This window comes from Mercenaria mercenaria, chromosome 6 (genome assembly GCF_021730395.1).
Source record: "Mercenaria mercenaria strain notata chromosome 6, MADL_Memer_1, whole genome shotgun sequence".
NCBI lineage: Eukaryota > Metazoa > Mollusca > Bivalvia > Venerida > Veneridae > Mercenaria > Mercenaria mercenaria.
The window spans coordinates 42,615,218-42,637,010 of NC_069366.1; the positions used below are offsets into that span (position 1 = coordinate 42,615,218).

General features: G+C 36.6%; 1 protein-coding gene across 1 annotated transcript in view; it reads left to right on the plus strand.

The window, feature by feature from the left end:
* Positions 1–21,583, plus strand: part of LOC123550537 (PHD finger protein 20-like) — a 117,515-nt gene extending 95,932 nt beyond the window's left edge. The window contains exons 14-18 of the mRNA XM_053546774.1: positions 6,133–6,232; positions 7,336–7,534; positions 14,121–14,571; positions 16,239–16,413; positions 21,095–21,583. Of these exons, the coding sequence (XP_053402749.1) occupies positions 6,133–6,232; positions 7,336–7,534; positions 14,121–14,571; positions 16,239–16,413; positions 21,095–21,240 (1,071 nt within the window). The 3' untranslated portion in view covers positions 21,241–21,583. The remainder of the gene's footprint in view (positions 1–6,132; positions 6,233–7,335; positions 7,535–14,120; positions 14,572–16,238; positions 16,414–21,094) is intronic.
* The last annotated feature ends 210 nt before the right edge of the window (positions 21,584–21,793 follow it).

Sequence of the window (21,793 nt, forward strand, 5' to 3'; positions counted from 1 at the left end):
GAGCTTTACATCGCGTCATATTCATATAACTTGTAAGTACTGTAGACCTAATTTTATTGTTCTAAGTTTAGATATTGACCATGAGTACTAATTTTCGGAAGTGGCAATTCGATTATCGTTTTAAATTAATGTCTTGATTGAAAGTAGATTTTATTTCCATTTAGAATAGACACAATGAGAGATAATTTCTTGAAGTTGACCATAATTATTTGTAGATCTAAGCCCCTTAATTTTTAGAAGATTCTCACGTAAATTGTCGCGATATGTCTACGTAACGCTTGAACTACGAATGAATTCAGGCACGTTCTGTGTGAAAATAGGCAACGGAAAAGTTCAATTTTCACCAAGAGCACAGGCCTCGACCACAAAAATATTACCACAGGTACGGACGAAATATAATTGTTATTTAAAAAATACTTGCTATTTTGTGGTCGAGGCATGTGCTCTATACGAAATTTCCGTTGAAATGTGGCGAAACCGGTGAAAATATCCAGAATAGTCGTTCCGTACCAAGTTACCCCTCGCAGTTTTCATACAAAAACTCAAAAGATTTCATCAAAATATCTAGCAAATAAGAGATCAATAGTTGAACTTACAGAAAATATGGGTTTTATCAAAAAGTGTTAAATTTAAGAATTCGTAATTTTCTTAGGCCGATTCCAAGACTTCGTGGTCTTTGCCCTTTGGACCACTTGCATAGTTTTGTGTTCCGAAATAAAATTTGACCTTGATTTTGACCTAGTGACCTACTTTCACATTTCTCAAGCTACAGCCTTCAAATTTGAACCACATGCATAGTTTTGTGTACCGAAATGAACTTTGATCTTAAGATTGACCTAGTGACCTACTTTCACATTTTTGAAGGTACAGGCTTCAAATTTGGACTGCATGCATATTTTTGTGTTCTGAATTGAAATTTTACATTGATTTTTATCTATTACCTACTTTCACATTTCTCAAGCTACAGCCTCCAAATTTGAAGCATATGCATAGTTCTGTTTACCGAAATGAACTTTACCTTGAAATTGATCTAGTGACCTGCTTTCACATTTCTCAAGCCACCGCTTTCATATTTGGACCACATACACATTGTTTTGTACATAAATGAAATTTGACCTTGATTTTGACCTTGAGCTAGTCTTGAAATTTGGAACATTCAAAAATGGCTCAGTGGCTGGCGCCAAGATTAATCTGTAATCTCTTGTTAGGTTAATAGGTTAAAGGTCAAGGTCAGATTAAACCAGAATGGTAGTACTTTTGTTTACAGTGAGCATATAATTTCTGTTCCTTGTGCAATTACTAAATGCATCAAGGGGGGGCATTTCGTGTTCGACGAGCTCTTGTTACATTTTGTACTTCAGTGAATTAACATTAAAGGGTTTACCTCCTTTAAGAAGAATTGTCACAGATAGTTATATATTGTTTAAATTTTCATGCAATTCATTGTTTGTATTTACTCGCGGGGTCATGAGTTTCAGCCCTAGACAAGGCGTATGCTCTCCGTGATGATTTAATAAAAGACATATGTCTGAAATCCTCCGTCCTCCACTTCTGATTCATGTTGGGAAGTTGGCAGTTACTTGCAGAGAACAGGTTTGTACTGGTACAGAATCCAGGAACACTGGTTAGGTCAACTGCCTGCCGTTACATAGCTGAAATACTGTTGAAAAACGGCATTAAACCAAGAACAAACACACAAATAAATCAAAACATAGTGATCTTTTCTATACATTGTACCAAGTTTTGTGTCAACATAGTTACATACATGCCAAGTTCCCTGGACATTTCAATTGAAAATCCAGGAGATTTTATCGGCCAGCATTTTTTAGCTCACCTGTCACATAGTGACAAGGTGAACTTTTGTGATCACCCGTCGTCCATCGTCAGTCTGTGCGTCCGTCCGTCCAAACTCACATTTGCATACTTAGGTGGCTATAGGAACAATAGGTAATTGTACTTTTTCTTTGATGTCATTCATTCCGTAAGGCTTTTATGTGGCTATTTTTCTCTTACGTGGCTAAAAGAACAATAGAGAGAACAAGAGAGTAGCCACATAAGTATCCATATGTAGGAACGTCCGTGTGTGCGTCCGTCAACAATTTCTTGTCTGCACGATAGTGGTTTCATTTATGATTTTATTTTAACCAAACTTGCATACAACTTGTATCACCATAAGATCACGGTTCCTTTCTTGAACTGGCCAGATCCCACTATGTGTCCCAGAGTTATGGCCCCTGAAAGGGCCAAAATTAGCTATTTTGACCTTGTCTGCACAAAAGCAGCTTTATTTATGATTTGATTTTTACCAAACTGGCACACAACTTGTATTACCATGAGATTTTAGTTCCTTTCTTGAACTGGCCAGATTCCATTATGGGTTCCAGAGTTATGGCCCCTGAAAGGGCCAGAATTAGCTATTTTGACCTTGTCTGCACAATAGCAGCTTCATTTATGATTTTATTTTAACCAGACTTGCACACAACTTGTATCACCATAAGATCTCGGTTCCTTTCTTGAGCTAGCGAGATTCCATTATGGGTTCCAGAGTGATGGCCCCTGAAAGGGCCAGAATTAGCTATTTTGACCTTGTCTGCACAATAGCAGCTTCATTTATGATTTGAATTTAATCAAACTTGCACAAAACTTGTGTCACCATAAGATCTCTGTTCCTTTCTTGAACCGGCCAGATCCCTTAATGGGTTCCAGAGTTATGGCTCCTGAAAGGGCCAAAATTAGCTATTTTGACCTTGTCTGCACAATAGCAGCTTCATTTATGATTTGATTTTAACCAAACTTGCACACAACTTGTATCACCACAAGATCTTGATTCCTTTCTTGAACTGGCCAGATTCCATCATGGGTTCCAGAGTTATGGCCCCTTAAAGGTCCAAAATTGGCTGTTTCGGCTTTTGCAGCCATATAGAGACTTCATTTATAGTTTTACTTCCAAAATACCTTCAACAACAATAAATCTTGGATTCCATGACAAATCAGATCCAATCATAGGTTCCAGAGTTATTTTATATCTGATTACCTCCCCTGATTGGAATCAAAATGGATTTATATCAGTAAGTACTTACAGGACTTATTTGAAATTTCATTATTGTTATTAGTTGGACTGAGACAATCAGGGTAGATAACTATGGACTGATTTTATGTCAAATTACCTCCCTTTATTTCAAATTAAAATTGTTATATCTCCATAACTACTGAAGATACTGATCTGAAATTTCATTTATGTCAACAGATTTATTTGGCAGATCCTTCTTTTGTCCACTTACAATATTTTTTTTTAATTACTTCCTTTTTACATTACTATAAATAGCTTATTTTTAGTAACATTTTTATTATTGGCCGTAGGGAAAACAAGAGACCAGTTTTCTGTGGTACAACATGGATGGTACCTCCAATTTTTAGGTGTATTTTAACATATCTATACCTTGTAAGATTTTTTTTTCTTTTTGGTTAAATTTCTTCCCATTGTTGTTCCTGTCTTTTGGACTTAGATATTTTTTCTGAGGACCTTCTTGTCCTCAAGTGCAATGATAACAGGTGAGCGATATAGGGCCATCATGGCCCTCTTGTTAGGAAATTTTCGGCCGAATATAAAACTGTAAAACAGATTAGATCCAAATCATTTTCCTTTCTGACTTGATTAACTGATTTGGGCAATGGTGTCAGGGGTTGTAAGTTGCATTTTAAAACATTTTAAACAAAAAAGTATTTATTTAAATTTATTGAATTGTTATCATTTAAATGTCATTTAATAAGCAGAGGAATTGATGAAATTTACTAGCACGTCTCTTTTTATTTCATGTACAGTATCCAGTGAATAATCGCCAGGTCTTTTTGACATTCCTATAATTTTAGCACATGAGCAGTTGCTAAAGTAGATTGGAAATAAACATATTTCACCATTTTAAATTTATATAGTATTAAAAAGTGTTTTTATGCCCCTGACTGTGGGCATATTAAAATCACACTGTCCGTGCGTCCGTGTAAATTCTTGTCCAGGCTGTAACTCTGCCATCCATGAAGGGATTTTGAAATAACTTTGCATAAATGTTCACCATAATTAGGCAACTTGTCATGCGCAAGACCCAGACCCCTAGCTCCAAGGTCAAGGTCACATTTAGAAGTCAAAGGTTAACAGGGTCTATTTCATGTCGAGTCCATAACTCTGCCATTGATGAAGGGATTTTAAAATTACTTGGCATAAAATAATGTTCCCTATATTGAGATGACGTGTCATGCACAAGACACAGAGCCCTAGCTCCAAGGTCACGGTCACACTTAGAAGTCAAAGGTATTTCTTGTCTGGTCCATAACTCTGCCATTTATCAAGGGATTTGAAAATAATTGGACACAAATGTTAACCATATTGAGAAGGTGTGTCACACTTACGACCCAGGTCAAGGTCATGAAATGATGTGTGATTTTTTTGCGCAGACAACTAGCATTCTTGGGCACGCTTCGGGGGCATTTGTCACCAGTAGTGACAGCTCTTGTTTACTCAATAAAAAAAAAGAAGAAAATAGAAAATCATAGCTGTTAAAAAAATGTTTGAACCTATTTCAAGTTGTTTTTCTCACTTCTGCCATCGGTGGTAATGATTGCCATCACTCCAGTAATGGTCGGCTCTTTTATCTATTCAAATGTATCCCTAAATATCTTTTCCCGCCTAAATCATCCATAAACAAGCTCCTGTCTTGATCATATTAATGTAAACATCATCACTTGCCAAATAGCACAATCTAAAAATAGCCCATACTGTACACACACCTGTTTGCAGAATGTTATCAGAGCGTGACCTTGTTAAACTTTTATGGATACTGGTTGGGAACCATTTTCCGGACACATTTTCATATTTCGGCTCCATTATTCCCTAAAAAAAAATATTTGACATAAATGAAGCCCACACTGAACAAACTTCAGCACCTTCCACATCCGGCCCCATGTGGTTCTGGGACGATCTGTGTATGAAAAGAATGGAACCACTGCCTTACCCTTGCATGATAGTAAGAGGCGACTAATAAGGTCTTAACACTTGGTTTTGCTGTAACTGTGTGATTCCAGCAGGTATGCAAAATTTGATTCCATACCTCATGTTTTTATTTCGATGTAAGTGAGATATGAAACCAAAATTTGTAGTCCTGTTTGGCGCCATATAACCTATACTGTGTTGGTTTGCCGTAAAACCCAAATAAATAAATAAATAACCTTCCACATCCATTGTTGTAATCAGCATCGCATTGTGACGTAAAATATGGGTTCCATTGGGCCTCAAATGGGGTCACTAAGATAAGTTATTTTTCATGTCAGGTAAACCAGTATCTTGACAAATATTTTTAAGGTGTTTTGTTATTAATTTGATATCAAAATAAGCAATTAAACTATTTCTACACATTTCTTTATCATTCATTTCTTCAAAATTGCACATAAAACATAACCCGACATTCAATAGCAGCTACGAAAGCAAACCGAGGTTGACTATAAAAAACTGAAATTTCATCTTATACGAATTCTTGATAATTCCAATAGATATAGAATAAAATTAGTGCAAAAATCGACAGCCCTGCATTTTACATAACTTTTAGCATGAAATTAAAAGTAGAACATCTTATCAGCAGACAATCATTATGTAGTTTGATTATTTCTCCCCCACTTGATACCTCGGCATATGTGAACTACTGTGCATGCGCAATGCTATCTTCATGCCCCGTTAAGACAGAAAGTTGTTTTGTAAACGCAGATGAGTTATCATCAAAAACCCAAACGTTATACAGCCTTATAAAATAGTGGTTTGTTGTAGACATGAAGAACAAACATCTAAACAATTACATGAATCACAACGAAATAAAGCGGATATTACATGTGTCCGGAAACTGGTCTTGTCTGGAAAATTTTTCCCAACCAGTAGTGTTAAATTACGTCAGCCACAGTGTGTGATTAGTGATTTAGTTTGCTGCATGAAACCATAAGCTTGGAATTTTGGATTTACGGGAAAAATAATTGATTTCAGTATGACTAGGAGATGGACTGAAAATCCGTGAGTCTCACAAACGATCTGGGAGACTTGACATGTATGTAGTTATGTTTCATAGATGTGAAGTATTTGTTTGTTAATTTCAGTGTGAGGTGTGTATGTGCTGGCAACATGCAGCATGTTTTGGCATCACAGAGAGGACACTACCTAAAACATATATCTGTTTTGTCTGTGAAAATCCACCAGGTGAGTGACACAGTAGCCAGTAGCCAGCTGAATGTCAATAATTATGTCTCCTTCCCACCACACAGTGGTGTGGGAGACATATTGATTTACTCCAGTCTGTGTGTGTGTGTGTCTGTGTGTCTGTTTGTCACAAAGCTTGTCCGCACTCTTAAGTCGAACATTTCTCATCCGATTTTCACCAAACTTGAACAAAATGTGTTTGACCATGAGACCGCAGCCAAGGTCGATAGCTAGCCAAATCAGTCTAGGCATTTTGGAGTTACGGCCCTTGAATTACCGAAAAATCGGCCTTTTCACTCTTGTCCGCACTCTGAGTCGAACAATTTTCATCCGATCTTCACCAAACTTGAACAAAATGTGTTTGACCATGAGACCACAGCCAAGGTCGATAGCTAGCCAAATCGGTCTAGGCATTTTGAAGTTACGGCCGTTGAATTACCGAAAAATCAGCCTTTTCACTCTTGTCCGCACGATAAGTCGAATATTTCTCATCCGATCTTCACCAAACTTGAACAAAATGTGTTTGGCCATAAGACCTTAGCCAAGTTCGATAACTAGCCAGATCCGCCCAGGCACTTTTGATTTATGGCCCTTGAATTACTGATTGGATCCACTCATCCAGACCATCTAATTGGATCTACTCGTCTAAACCATCTAGAGAAACTAGACATTTTCATAGCGGCAGTTGTGGGAGACATGCGCTTTTCTCAAAAGCATCTCTAGTGTACACTTGAAGTGATTCACGTAACAGTGTGTCTGTGTTGTGTAGGCATGATGGAATGTAACATACTGTAATAGCCAAGCCATTTTAAGTCCCGATATAAAAGGTATCCAAAATGAAACTATAAATTATCACACATTGCTCAGTAATAAAGATGTCCTCATGTTGATACAGGTATACATCTAAAGTCATATTTGTGGGCTTCTGTCTATAATAAACATTGCATGAACACTGAAGAAACAGTAGAGTGTATATCTTTTAACACAGTTAAAACCCATGTCAGTGATAACTGTTGAATTTCCTGTTCTTTTTATGAATTTCTACTACATTTGATCACAGTAAAAAATGTAAAGATATATACTAATTGTAACTGTAATTATAGGTGTTCGAGAGAGCAGCAGGTATATACATGAACAAGACTGGTTGAAGACTGGAGAAATAGCATCATTTAGTTTCTTGCCATTGCCGCAGATGTCTGATGAGAGATGCAATACAGTGAAATCTACACATACCCTAGTGGTAGAGATACAGCAGCTAAACACTGTACTACACAGTCTCAAACTACAGCTTCAGATTCTCAGGTATTTGTTATGTCTGCCTTGTTTACCATCCTTGTGATGAAAAATCTTACTTGCTTTGATTTCCTGGTACTCTTTGAGATTTTACTGTATTTTTGAAGGGATACTGCGAATTCATTAATATTCGTGGGGGACTCATTACCGTGGTTGAGTCAATCGACAAAATTTAATCCCAATGAACAGGTAAAATTCCCATTCATTTTATGAAATCCACGAATTCGTATCCCCTCGAAATTGCCGTTTTTGACCAAAACTACGATATTTCATGCCCATGAAATTAAATGATTTCACAGTATACATTTTAGTGAAAGCTACTAATGCTGCGTTTACACTTAGTCACGATGTCTACGATTTAAAAAAAGCGTGGAGCTCCATGATTTATTGCATCAGTTTTGTATTACTACGCTTTCCTATGCTTTCTTATGCTCTCAGTACGTTTTGTTACTACCTGTAGCATTTTGTTACAAAACCAACACGATCTGGTTAAGATCTGCCACGACTTTCATCACGTTCTCTCAAGTTCACTTATGATTACTACGATATGCTATCACGTTTTGTCACGTTCTGTTTAGATCCCTCACGTTATCAAGTTCTGTTAAGCTCTCCTATGATTTATGGCCATGATTTGATCAAGATTGTCACGTTTTTAGCATGATTGGACAATAAATAGGAGGCATAGGTCATCCCCTCATTCTCTTCAGAGATTCCAAAGAGGAACGAGCTATGCATCCAAGAGGTGAAGAAGATGCCGAGTTGGCAATTTTTTTGTATGCCTATATATCGGCAGCAGCAACAAGGAATGAAACAGGACAGGATAGAAGCATGGAGCATCAAGGACTGGTGCGCTATGTTAAGGTCTGTTAAGCTGTACTACACTCTACTATGATTTCCACATTCTATCACGCTCTCTCAAGATTTAACGAAAATCGGGATGATCATGAAAAAATATTTGACTGTCAAAAATATTGTCACGATCCTTACGATCATCACAATTCCACTGAGTTTTCTCAAGATCACCACGATTCGATACCATGATCCCCCATGCTCAACACACTTTACTCAAATCGTGACTAAGTGTAAACACAGCATTAGTCTCTCCATCTGTCTGGACAACTTTTCAAGGATTATTCTAAGACTTTATTCAATGTTGGCCAGAGTTCTGTGAAAGTATTATTATACCCACTCAAAATGAATTTTGGGAGCTATTTGGAATCAGTTGTCCTGTGCATTTGTCCATCAGTCCTGAAACATTTACGACAGTAACTTTCACACCACTGAAGGAAAGTTATACAGCTTGAAACAGTGATAGATTACAATGTGGGGAAGTGTTGGGTATAAGAAACATAACTCCCTTGTTTAATAGTAGATTCACCCCCCCCCCCCCCTCCCCCACACTTTTTGTGCCATAACAAAAGTGTGGTGGGGTATAGGGGAGGGCACTTAGATTTGCCCTTGTCTATCTGTTTATAAATACGACTGGCACCCCCAACTCATTGTTATTTTCAACCTCCAAAGCCAGAGGGATATAGTTTTGGCAGCATCTGTCTGTCTATCGAAGTCATATCTATGACATGGTGTAGGGTATTTAGATAAAAAACCACAGGCACGAATATAGGACCTGGGATGAAAAAAATATGACCAGACGGATAAAAGTCCCTGTTTTCATTCTAAATCAGTCCAAACATTTTTATGTGGTAAAATATGAGCCCCTTTCAAATGATGTATACCATCTACAGAAAGCTGGAATCCAGAGATTCGAGCTTGCAAGCAGCAGTTTCACTTCCCACGCTGTTGTGAAATAAATTCTCCAGAAAACTACATAAACTATCACTATTTCACATATGTATTTAATTACAAAATGAGACCAACCACAAATAATGTCGCATGAAACACTGGCTGGATCTGGTCTGTATTATCATTGTAAGGTCTTCTCCCAAAATTGTTCAGATGGGAGCACTTGGCATCTGTTAGGGCTGCAAGAGCTAAAAATAGAAAAACCTTGTTCTGTAGTGTCTTTGTAAGGTCCTCTCCCAAATTTGTTCAAATGGTTATGCTTGGTCTCTTTTAGGAGATGCTAGAGCTAAAACTAAAAAAAAAATGATAACGTCTTATCTTGAAGTTTGTTCTAATGGTCACTAATCGGTTATCAGAGCAAAATGTAGAAAAAATCTTTAAATAACTTTTAATTTAAAGAACTTCTTAAAGGATGACCAAACTTAGTCAGGAGCAAGGTCAGGTGGTCAATGTCCTCTTCAGGTGAGCGACTTGTGGTTAGTTCCCCTGAACTTTGTTCAGGATGAGCTATTAGTATAGGTAGGTGTTAGGTGGATAGTCCTGCATCCTTCTTCAACATTTTTTACTTAAACATCTTCTACACTGAAACTACAAGTCAGAATTACACCAAACAGTCAGTAACATCCTGGCATGGACCTCTATCAAGTTTGATCAATGGTTTATCTTAGCCCCTTTTAGAGGCAGCCAGAGCTAAAAACAGAAAAACCTTTAAAGAGCTTCTTCTCAAGAAGATGGATAATTATCATCAAATGTGGTCTGTAGCATCATTATAAGGTCCTCTCCTAATTTTGTTCAAATGGGGGCACTTGGCCCCTTCTACGTGCCGCAAGAGCTAAAATTAGTCATAATTTTAAACGACATCTTCTCATGAACTGCTAGAAGGAACTTCATCAAACTTGGTCTGTAGCATCATTATAAGGTCCTCTCCCAAATTTGTTCAAATGGGGGCACTTGGCCCCTTTTAGGTGCCACTAGAACTAAACATATGAATGTTTCTTTAAAAGACATCTTCTCATGAACTGCCTGATGGATCTTCATCAAACTTAGTCTGTAGCATTATAAGGTCCTCTCCAGAATGTACACAAAATGGGGGCAGTGGAACCCTTTTAGGGACCACTAGAACTAAAAATAGAAATGCCTTCAAAAGACTTCTTCTCATGAACCACTTGATGGATCTTCATGAAACTTGATGGCATTATTATAAGGTCCTCCACAAAATTTATCAATTGGGGACACTTGGCCCCTTTTAGGGGCTGCTAGAGCTAAAATTAGAAATACCTTTAAACAACTTTCTAATGAATGACTTGATAGATTTTAATTAGACTTAATATATAGGATCATCAAACTTAGTATGTAGCCTCATTATAAGGGCCTCTCTGAAACTTACTCAAATGAGGGCAACCAGCCCCCTTTTTAGGGTCACTAGAGCTAAATATAAAACTACCTTTTAACAACTTCTTCTCATATACCGCTGAATGTATCATCATCAGACTTGGTTTGAAGGTTTTCTCCAATTTTGTGCAAATGGGGGCCGGGGCCCCTTATCAGGACTGCTAGAGGTAAAAATAGAAACATTATAAAGATACCTTCCGAAACAACCTCAGCCTGCTGGAATTGTCCTCTTGTCTGTATGTGTTTTCATCCACGCAATTTTAAAGACCTAAGAAGCAAGTAGTGTTTGAATTATTTGTCATCTGTCACACTAATTTATGTAATCAACTTTTATTGCCTCTGGAACTTTATAAACACCTGCATATTATGGTCCTGTTAGTTTTCCACTCGCTAGCCTGTTAATGCTCTGAAACCCAAGTGAGCGAACTAGGACCCTCTTGTTTTAATTTTGTCCATATGTCATATGAACTTATGTTAAAATATTTTACAGATTGGAGGGTAAAGATCATTGTTATACCCCCACAAAACGAAGTTGGGTGGGGGGTGTTGTATATAGGAGTGAGCTTGTCGGTGGGTCGGTCCGTTGGTTTTCATGGTTTCCGGATGATAACTCATGAAAGGCTTGACTGATTTAAATAATTTTTGGTACACAGGTGTGACATCAGAAAATACAGGTCAAGTTTGACTTTGGGTTCAGTAGGTCAAAGGTCAAGGTCACAGTGACTCGAAACAGTTAAACGATTTCCAGATGATAACTTGAGAACGCTTGTGTCTAAGATCATAATATTTTGTACACAGTTTTAACATGATAAAATACAGGTCAAGTACAACTTTGGGGTCAGTCAGTCAAAGGTCAAGGTCACAGTTACCCTGAACAGTAAAACGGTTTCCGGATGATAACTTGAGAACGCTTGGGGCTTGGATCATAAATTTTGGTGCACAGGTGTAACATCATGAAATACAGGTCAAGTTCGACTTTGAGGTCAGTAGGTCAAAGGTCAAGGTCACAGTGACTCTGAACAGTTACATGGTTTCTGGATGGTAACTTGAGAACGCTTGGGTCTAGGATCATAATTTTTTGTACACAGGTGAAACATGATAAAACACAGGTCAGTTTTGACTTTGAATTTAGTAGGTCAAAGGTCAAGGTCACAATGACACGAAATAGTTAAACGGTTTCCGGATGATAACTTGAGAACACTAACTGTCTTGGGCCTAGGATCATGAAAATCGATAGGGAAGTTGGTTATGACCAGCAGATCACCCCTTATAATTTTAAGTCAGTAGGTCACAGGTCAAGGTCACAGTGACCTGGAACATTTTAAACAGTTTTCAGACAACTTCAGAACACTTTGGACTAGGATCACAAAACTTTATAGGGAGGTTGGTCATGACCAGCAGATGACCCCTATTTATTTTCAGTTCCAAAGGTCAAAGGTCAGAGTGACCGGAACATTTAAACCTTTTCCAGACAATAACTTGAGAACACTTGGACCAAGGATTATGAAACTTATTAGGAAGGTTGATCATGACCAGCAGATGACCTGTATTGATTTTGAGGTCAGTAGGTCAAAGGTCAAGCAAGTTCAGCTTTGACATTGGCTTAGGTCTGTGACAAGGCCATTTTGTGGGGGTATAATTCGTCACTCCTGTGACAACTCTATTTGACTTTGACCTTTAATTGTGATCTTACCTTTGAGGTAGGGGGTCTGGGTACCGTAGATACCCATGTATAATGCGCACCCGTGTATAATGCGCACCCCCGATTTTGGCCCAAAATCCTGGGAAAAAAACTTTTGGTCAATTTTGAGGTGGATGGAAAACGAAAGTAGAGTTTACATCGACACCGGTAATAAATCTTATTTCTGCGGCGGAGAGCAGCATCAGTCTCGCGGTACTATTGATTTTTGTTTTCTCGAAAATAAAACCAGTAAAATATTGTTTTATTTGTTGTTTTACCTTTTTAATTAACTATTTTGAATAAATAAACAGCAGCTGATTCAATATTTCGGAATGGTATCTTTCAAAATGACATGAGCTTCTCAATTCAAACCGATAACAAAAGGTGTGATAGTCTTTTTGTCACGATCAAATAGCCAGTAATTACCGGCAATTAACGTGTCACCTCGTGTCAATTATGTTGTTCACAGTTTGATCTCCGTTAAAGATAATCTCGATCTTTAATTAGTATCATAATTTTTGTGATTTATTAACATTTCTTTCATCAAAATACTTCTAAACTTATATGAAATTATTTTGTTTGAAAGAAAAATAAACCATCCGATCTTTTACGGAACGTAAAGGCAATCTTAGATTTTAGCGGTGACAGTAAGCGTGGGGAGTAGTTTCCCTTTACCAAAATTGTGAACATCGGTAACAAACTTGTTTTGAAGTTGGAAAATTGTCTATACCTGTGTATTATGCGCACCCACGATTCGGGGGTGGTCCCGGGGGTCAAAAAACTGCGCATTATACATGGGTATCTACGGTATTGCACATGACAAGTTGTCTCATTATGGGGAACAATTTTCTACAGTTGTGTTAAAATCCCTTTGAACTTTTACATCAAAGAGTGACCTTGAGCTAGGGATCTGAGTGTTGCACATGACACATTGTCTCAATATGGGGAACATTTGTGTCATCCCCGGATGGATGACAGAGTTATGAACTGGAGAGGAGAAAAACCCTAATAACCTTTGTCCTCCAACTTTGACCTTGCCCTTTTAAGCTAGGGAAATAGGTGTTACACAACACAGGTCTCCTGATAGGGAACATTTTTGCCATGTAATATTAAAATCCTTAGTGGATTATAGAGTTCTGGACTAAACACGATATGTCATCAGATTATAGGGGACATTTCTGTCAAGTAATATTGTAATCCTTACACAAAACAGACTCTGTTCTTGCAGTGTTAACCTTTGATATCCAAGTGTGATCTTTACCTTTAAGCTAGTGGTATGAATGTTGCAAATGACACATTGTCTTATCGTGGGGAACATTTGTACTAAGTAATATTTAAATCCATTAATGGATTATTGAATTACGGACCGGACAGTGAAAAATCCTTGGACCTCAAAGTGTGACCTTTACCTTTGAGCTAGGAGTCCAGGGTTTGCTCATGACATGTCTCATTATTGGGAACATTTGTGTTATGTAATATTTTACCCCTTTATGAATGACAGAGTTATGGACCAGATTCAAAATGGCAGATGGAAAAGCGCAGTACTATAGTCCCCGAAACTTGTTTTTAACCAGTAGGGGATTAATAAAAGCAGACTGATCTGAAATATGGAAAATGTTGAGGTTCAGCTTTCAGTTGAGTACTTTATATTTTCCTGGGGTATAGAGTTTTAAATGTGTGAATATATTTAATATTTTATTCTGGGTACTTTTAAATTGTCAGAGCAAAAGATGAGTCCAAATTGAAGCAATGGCGAGTTGATTGGGATGTGATGGAAAATGAGACCATGGAAAGCTTTGGACATATAGAAGATATTTCATGTAAGAATGGCCTGAATAAGAGTGAGGAAAAGGTTAATGAAGCAAAACTAATACTGAGCAGAGAAATCAAAATAGAGCAAGAAGAAAAAAGGGAAACAGAAATGAAAGCAGAAATAAGTAGTGATGAAAAACCACTAGTTGAGGCTATAAAAGCAGAAAGGGATGTAAAAGGTGTTAAATATGAGACTGAAGAAGAGAAACCTCATCTTGGTATAAATGCTACAGAAATGTTGAAGGAGCCACCAAGTATTGAAACAAAAAAAGAGGAAGTAAGGGATACAACTGATGGCTCAGTAAAGAGAGAGAACCAAGAACATACTGTTAAAATGGAAAATGAAACAGAAGTAAAACAGGTATGTTGTTTTGAAATGTAATTTTAAGGTACGTAAAAACTACAGATAGAAAAACCATTTAACAACTTTTTCTCTTAACAGCTAGATGGGTGTTCATCAGACTTGGCCAGAAGATTGTTTAAATTATTTTGATTCGTCAAAAACATGGCCGCCAGAGGGCGTGGTCACTTTTCCTTATATGTATATTGTGGAAACTAAAAATCTTGTGTGAAACTGCTGGCCCGATATTAGAATAATTTTACACAAATGGTCCTTGTGTGACCCTTTACCAAGATTGTTCAGATTACACCGATTGTCAAAAAACATGGCCATCAGAGGGCGTGGTCACTTTTCCCTATATGTATATAGTGGAAAATTTAAAAATCTTCTTGTGTGAAACTGCCAGCAAGCTTTTAAAATAATTTTACACAAATGGTTCTTGTGTGACCTTCTACAAATAATGTTCAAATTTTTCTGATTCTTAAAAACAGGGATCGAATTTAGCGGTCGCTTACTCACAAAATTCTAGTAAGAATAAAATAAATTCGAGTAGGAAATCGTGGCACTCAAATATTTTCGCGATCACATTCGAATATCGACGAATCCATTGCTCTTTAAAAACTGTTTTATCTTATTTTACCGATAATCACGTGACTGCTTGTAGACGCTTGTCGCTTTATACAAATGTAATTATCGGATATCTAAGTATAATTTAGTGTCTTGACGATATTTGTTTTCGTTTTGGTCAGTGATTTGCAGCTGCGAAAATGGAGAAAGTTTCTTCAGGCGAAAAAGGCCCGCGCAGACCGAAAATGCTAGCGACACCAAGGGCAGTGACCTGAAAGAACCTAAAACTTCTGAGTCCAGCCAAAAGTCCAAAGAATCATTGAGTACTTTGGTTCGTTCTTCCGAAACCAGAAAGTCAGGGCCTGTTTGAACTGTGAAAAAGTGGAAAACGGAGCTGAACATTAAACTTTTATACAAGAAAACAACTTTACAATAAATAATTGCTAGTGGAACCCACCATTTTGCTAGTGGAAAAAAATGGCACTAGTAAAAAATTGCTGGTGGGAAAAAAAGTTGAGTTCGATCCCTGAAAAAAACCTGGCTGCCAGAGGTCATGGTCAATTTTCATCAACAATTTCTTTAAACAATATCTCCTTCAAAACCACTGAATGGATTTTGCCCTACTTTTAAAAAAAATTGCTCCTACTTTAAGCCCTACTTTTTTTCTGGTTGACTGCTTGACAGCCTGCTTTTATCACCCTCTATCTGACAAAATAGTTAAATCATAACCATAGCCCCAACAAGTTTGAGCTGTGAAACTCAGGGTGCGCAGTCTGCGGCCATCATGACCTTCTTGTATAGGGAACATATCCTCCAGCATTATGAGCATAGAGTGTTTGGTTCAAAACAAGTATATGGAGAGCCGCCCTATTTGACCTGTCAGTTCAGTGTCCTTCTCTGTCCATTTGGATGCACTTTCTCTTTATCACTGTAATTACTTGATGGACTTACTTCGAACTTAAAATGTTTATTCCTCATCGTCACCCAGATCATATGGCACAAGCCATAACTCCCGCTTCAACATTTAATGAATTATCCCCCCGTTTTCTTAGAATTTTACCAAGGCAGTTATGCATTATACTTTTGAACATGTATAAACATGCAGTGATCTTGATCTTAAGGAACCTACAGTAAAGCTACAAACACCAGAGCATGAGGAAGGGAATAATTCTGACAGCACAGAGAGTGTGACTGAAGACCCAATAGAAGTATGTGAGAAAAATCTGCTCAGTCACATACTGCGTATTCAAGGGGAGATCAGTGACAGATTCGACAAAATAGAGGAACAGGTTGAAAGTAAATATTTATCTTTATTGTCTTCCACATTAAATATTTAAAACAATCTGTTTTTGACAACAAGATGCATATAGTGTTTAAACTGTCCATCCATCAGTCCATTTGTCACAATTCTGTGTGTACTAAACTGCCCCTACAGTTTCCATCCAATTAAAATGACACTGGATATGACATCATGATTTTTGTGCAAGGTTGGGATTGAATTTGCAGTCAGTGGAGTCAAGGTCAAGGTCACTGTTACTAAAAATAGAAAAGTTTCTGCACAATAACTTAAGTTTCGATTGATGGACTGAAATTCAACTCTTTTTTTTTTTTTTTTTTTTTTTTTTTTCAGGCCCCATATGGTTAACCCTGTTTATTCCTTTACATACATGAAACATTAACATACACATACTATAATCAAGTATACAAAAGCAGTGCAAATATAATGCAAACAACACAATGTCATGTATACCTATATAGAATGAATAAATATAAATTTCAGTTTTTCAATCATATTTATCAAATATATATCGATTCAATTATAATATTTCATATGTATGTAGATGGAAAGTTTTTATTTAAAATGGAAGATGTGATGTTGATTAATAGAAAAAAGGAAGGGGATAGATAAGAGAAGAAGAAAAAAATGGGATCGTTTCCATTTATCTTGAAAAACTGTATTCGATTTATAGTTAAAAAGAAAGAAATTTTGGGGTGGCTAAATTTCAGTTAGAAAAGACCATTTGGATTCATGTTTGTCTAATCTGTCTTTCATTAAAGCTATTTCTTTTTCCAGGGATATAAGCAAATATTGATAGTCAAGAAAATGTTTGAAATTTGGAATTGTTAAGTCTATTCCATAAAGCCTGCAAGTGTTGACACTCCCAATACAAATGATCGATTGTTTCAATGTTCATATTGCAGAAATCAGAAACCAATTTACATGTATATAAATATTTGTTTGTTGGTAACAAACGCATTAAGAATCTATCCTGAAAACTTCAAAGTGTTGTATCAATAGTAGTTGTAAGCGGTACTGTATATATACGCTTCCAATTAATGTCACAATTTTCAACAGTTTTGTTCCATTTGTTTTCTGCTTTTATATCTTCAATGGGCATACATTGTATTTGAATCTTATATAAGAATTGATAAGTTTATCGATGGTTTTTATTAGCTCATCTGATTTTTTGAAAAAAAATGATGAGTTATTGTCATCACTTGATCGATGTCGGCGTGGGCGTTGGCGTTGGTGTCGGCATTGCCTGGTTAAGTTTTATGTTTAGGTCAGCTTTTCTCCTAAACTATCAAAGGTATTGCTTTGAAACTTGGAACACTTGTTCGCCATCAATAGCTGACCCTGTACAGCAAGAAACATAACTCTATCTTGCTTTTTGCAAGAATTATGGCCCCTTTTGGACTTAGAAAATTTCAGATTTCTTGGTTAAGTTTTATGTTTAGGTCAACTTTTCTCCTAAACTATCAAAGCTATTACTTTGAAACTTGCAACACTTGTTTACCATCATAAGCTGACCCTGTACATCAAGAAACGTAACTCCATCCTGCTTTTTTTTCAAGAATTATTGCCCCTTTTTGACTTAGAAAATCAGATTTCTTGGTTAAGTTTTAAGTTTAGGTCAGCCTTTCTCCTAAACTATCAAAGCTATTGCTTTGAAACTTGCAACACTTGTTCACCATCATAAGCTGACCCTGTACATCAAGAAAAGTAACTCCATCCTGCTTTTTTCAAGAATTATGGCCCCTTTTGGACTTAGAAAATCAGATTTCTTGGTTAAATTTTATGTTTAGGTCAGCTTTTCTCATAAACTATCAAAGCTATTTCTTCAGAACTTGCAACACTTGTTCACTATCATCAGCTGACCGTGTACAGCAAGAAACATAACTCTGTCTTGCTTTTTGCAAGAATTATGGTCCCTTTTGGATTTAGAAAATATCAGATTTATTGGTTAAGTTATTGTCATCACTTGATTGATGTCGGCATTGGCATTGGCGTTGGCGTTGGTGTCGGCATTGCCTGGTTAAGTTTTATGTTTAGGTCAGCTTTTCTCCTAAACTATCAAAGGTATTGCTTTGAAACTTGGAACACTTGTTCGCCATCAATAGCTGACCCTGTACAGCAAGAAACATAACTCTATCTTGCTTTTTGCAAGAATTATGGCCCCTTTTGGACTTAGAAAATATCAGATTTCTTGGTTAAGTTTTATGTTTAGGTCAGCTTTTCTCCTAAACTATTCAAGCTATTGCTTTGAAACTTGCAACAGTTGTTCACCATAAGCTGACTCTGTACATCAAGAAACATAACTCCATCCTATTTTTGCAAGAATTATGGCCCTTTTTGGACTTAGAAAATCATGGGTAAGACAATTTTTCTATTATACAAAAAAAATCAGATGAGCGTCAGCACCCGCAAGGCGGTGCTCTTGTTTTACTAATTTTAAATGTGTTGTCTCTATTATTAATAAAGAAATTTTGGGTCATATATTTCATGCTGCTTTTTGGAATACTCTCTGTTAATTTAAAATAGTTATGATAATCATGTTCCTCTATATCTAACATTTGTTTTGCTTCATTAAATCAGTCGAAAGTTGAACAATTGGTCTATATATTTTATATTTTTATTATACCAATTATTCCAGAAAATTGTTTCGTTTTGTATTCATACTTCCAAGTTATTCCATATAACATGGTTTATATCTTCTCTTATTTGGTTGTATTCATGACTAATCTTAAACCACCTGATTAGATTGTCCTTTAAGAATACGTTTTTATTGCAGATAAGAGTTATGTCATTTTTATTTAAGTTACATTAAAAAACTAACTGAGCACCAAACTTTTCAAGAGCATTTACATAAAACAGTTTCCAGGGACCTTTATTCTCGTCACATATTAGTCGTTTTACCCAACAGGCTTTAATGGAATGCAGAAACAGTCTAATATCTGTTAATTTTAACCCTCCTAGCTCGTAGCCCTTAAATTAAACTTGGCATAGAAAAACCAAGGAGTTTGCATATGGAGTCTGTGGGGTCAAGTTCAAGGTCAGAATAACTTACTTAATGTGTATGCTTGAAAAATCCACCATGGTGCAGTGGTCTAAGGCTTTCGGCTGTTGAACCTTTTGTTACGTAGTCATTTTGGAGTGCAACAGACGAGTAGTGGTTCTGATTCCAGTCCGGGCTTGAATTTCCACATCTCTTGTCTTAGAAATTGTGTTGCAGTGCTAGAAGCTATGGGGGCCATGGTTGTATAACATTTTATTGTTGTTTTGTGTTACAGTGTTAGAAGCTATAGAAAAAATCTGTCATGAACCGCTTGATGGATCTTTATCAAACTTAGTTTGAAGTGTCATTGTAAGGTCCACTCAGATGTTCAAATGGTTTTGCTTGGATTCTTTTAGGGACACCAGAGCTAAAATCTTTGAAAAAGGTTATTAATCAGTAACTTTTCTATTTTGAAGTTTGGTCTAATGGTGAAACATTTTTGGGCCAACATAGCAAAATATAGAAAAAAACCTTTAAATAACTTTTATTAGCTCACCTGTCACATAGTGACAAGGTGAGCTTTTGTGATCACCCTTCGTCCGTCGTCCGTCGTCAGAACTGGCGAGATTCCATTATGGGTTCCAGAGTGATGGCCCCTGAAAGGACCAGAATTAACTATTTTGACCTTGTCTGCACAATAGCAGCTTCATTTATGATTTGAATTTAATCAAACTTGCACAAAACTTGTATCACCATAAGATCTTGCTTCCTTTGTTCAACTGGTCAGATTCCAGCATGGGTTCCAGGGTTATGGCCCCTTAAAGGTCCAAAATTGGCTATTTTGGCTTTTGCAGCCATATAGAGACTTCATTTATGGTTTTATTTGATACAGACTTTCAAAATATCTTTCAACAACAATAAATCTTGGATTCCATGACAAATCAAATCCAATCATAGTTATTTTATATCTGATTACCTCCCCTGATTGTAATCAAAATGGATTTATATCAGTAAGTACTTACAGGACTTATTTGAAATTTCATTATTGTTATTAGTTGGACTGAGACAATCAGGGTAGATAACTATGGACTGATTTTATGTCAGATTACCTCCCTTTATTTCAAATTAAAATTGTTATATCTCCATAACTACTGAAGATACTGATCTGAAATTTCATTTATGTCAACAGATTTATTTGGCAGATCCTTCTTTTGTCCACTTACAATATTTACTTTTTTTAATTACTTCCCTTTTACATTACTATAAATAGCTTATTTTTAGTAACTTTTTTATTATTGGCCATAGGGAAAACACGAGACCAGTTTTCTGTGGTACAACATGGATGGTACCTCCAATTTTTAGGTGTATTTTAACATATCTATACCTTGTAAGATTTTTTTTTTCTTTTTGGTTAAATTTCTGCCCTTTGTTGTTCCTGTCCTTTGGACTTAGATATTTTTTCTGAGGACCTTCTTGTCCTCATGTGCAATGATAACAGGTGAGCAATATAGGGCCATCATGGCCCTCTTGTATTAATGAACTTCATAAAGGATGTTTACCAGACTTGGTCAGATGATCAAGGTCCATTTGAGGAGAGCAACTTAGGCTCATTGGGCATCTTGTTGTAGAAATTGTGATGCAGTGGTAGAAGCTATGGAGGTCATGATTCTGTTTAATTTTATTCTTGTATTGTGTTACAGTGCTAGAAGCCATGGAGGCCATGCAGAGCAGGAGAGGACCGCCTACTATACACAATGTGTTCACTGACATGCCTCATCTCAAACGATCTTTGAGGAATATGGAAAATGATTTGTGTAGAGTAAAGAAAATGTCTGTGTTTCATTAATGTCTACTGTACACAAAAATCAACATGTAGAACATTGGAAACTGTGTATGTCTTGAATTTTGATCTCTCAAAAAGTGAGAGAGAAAATTAAACAGTACAATAATTTTGACATTTTCGTGTGTAGTGGTAATCGGTATTAAAATGTTGTTAATGACTTTGAAACATTTGGCTGCCCATATCTCAAGACGCAGTGCAAATATATATTCTTGACAAATATTGAACCAACTGTAATGACATGCACCTGTATATTTTGTACAAATGAATTTAAAATATGTTTTGTGGAGTAATCTCAACATGTTATTATATGCTGCAAATAAAGTTTGAAGGTGGGTAAATAGGTGTAGATTATGTGGCATGAAATACTTCAACACTTTTAAAGGGATTCCAGCAAAACTTCATACACATGATCCCCATAAAGAATAGATGTGCATAATTGACCCTTCCTTGATGTTAACAATGTGCCTGGAATTATGCTTTGATGTGAACATTATTATGTCTCCCACAACTGGGGGAGACGTATTGTTTTTGCCCTGTCCGTCAGTCCGTCCGTACG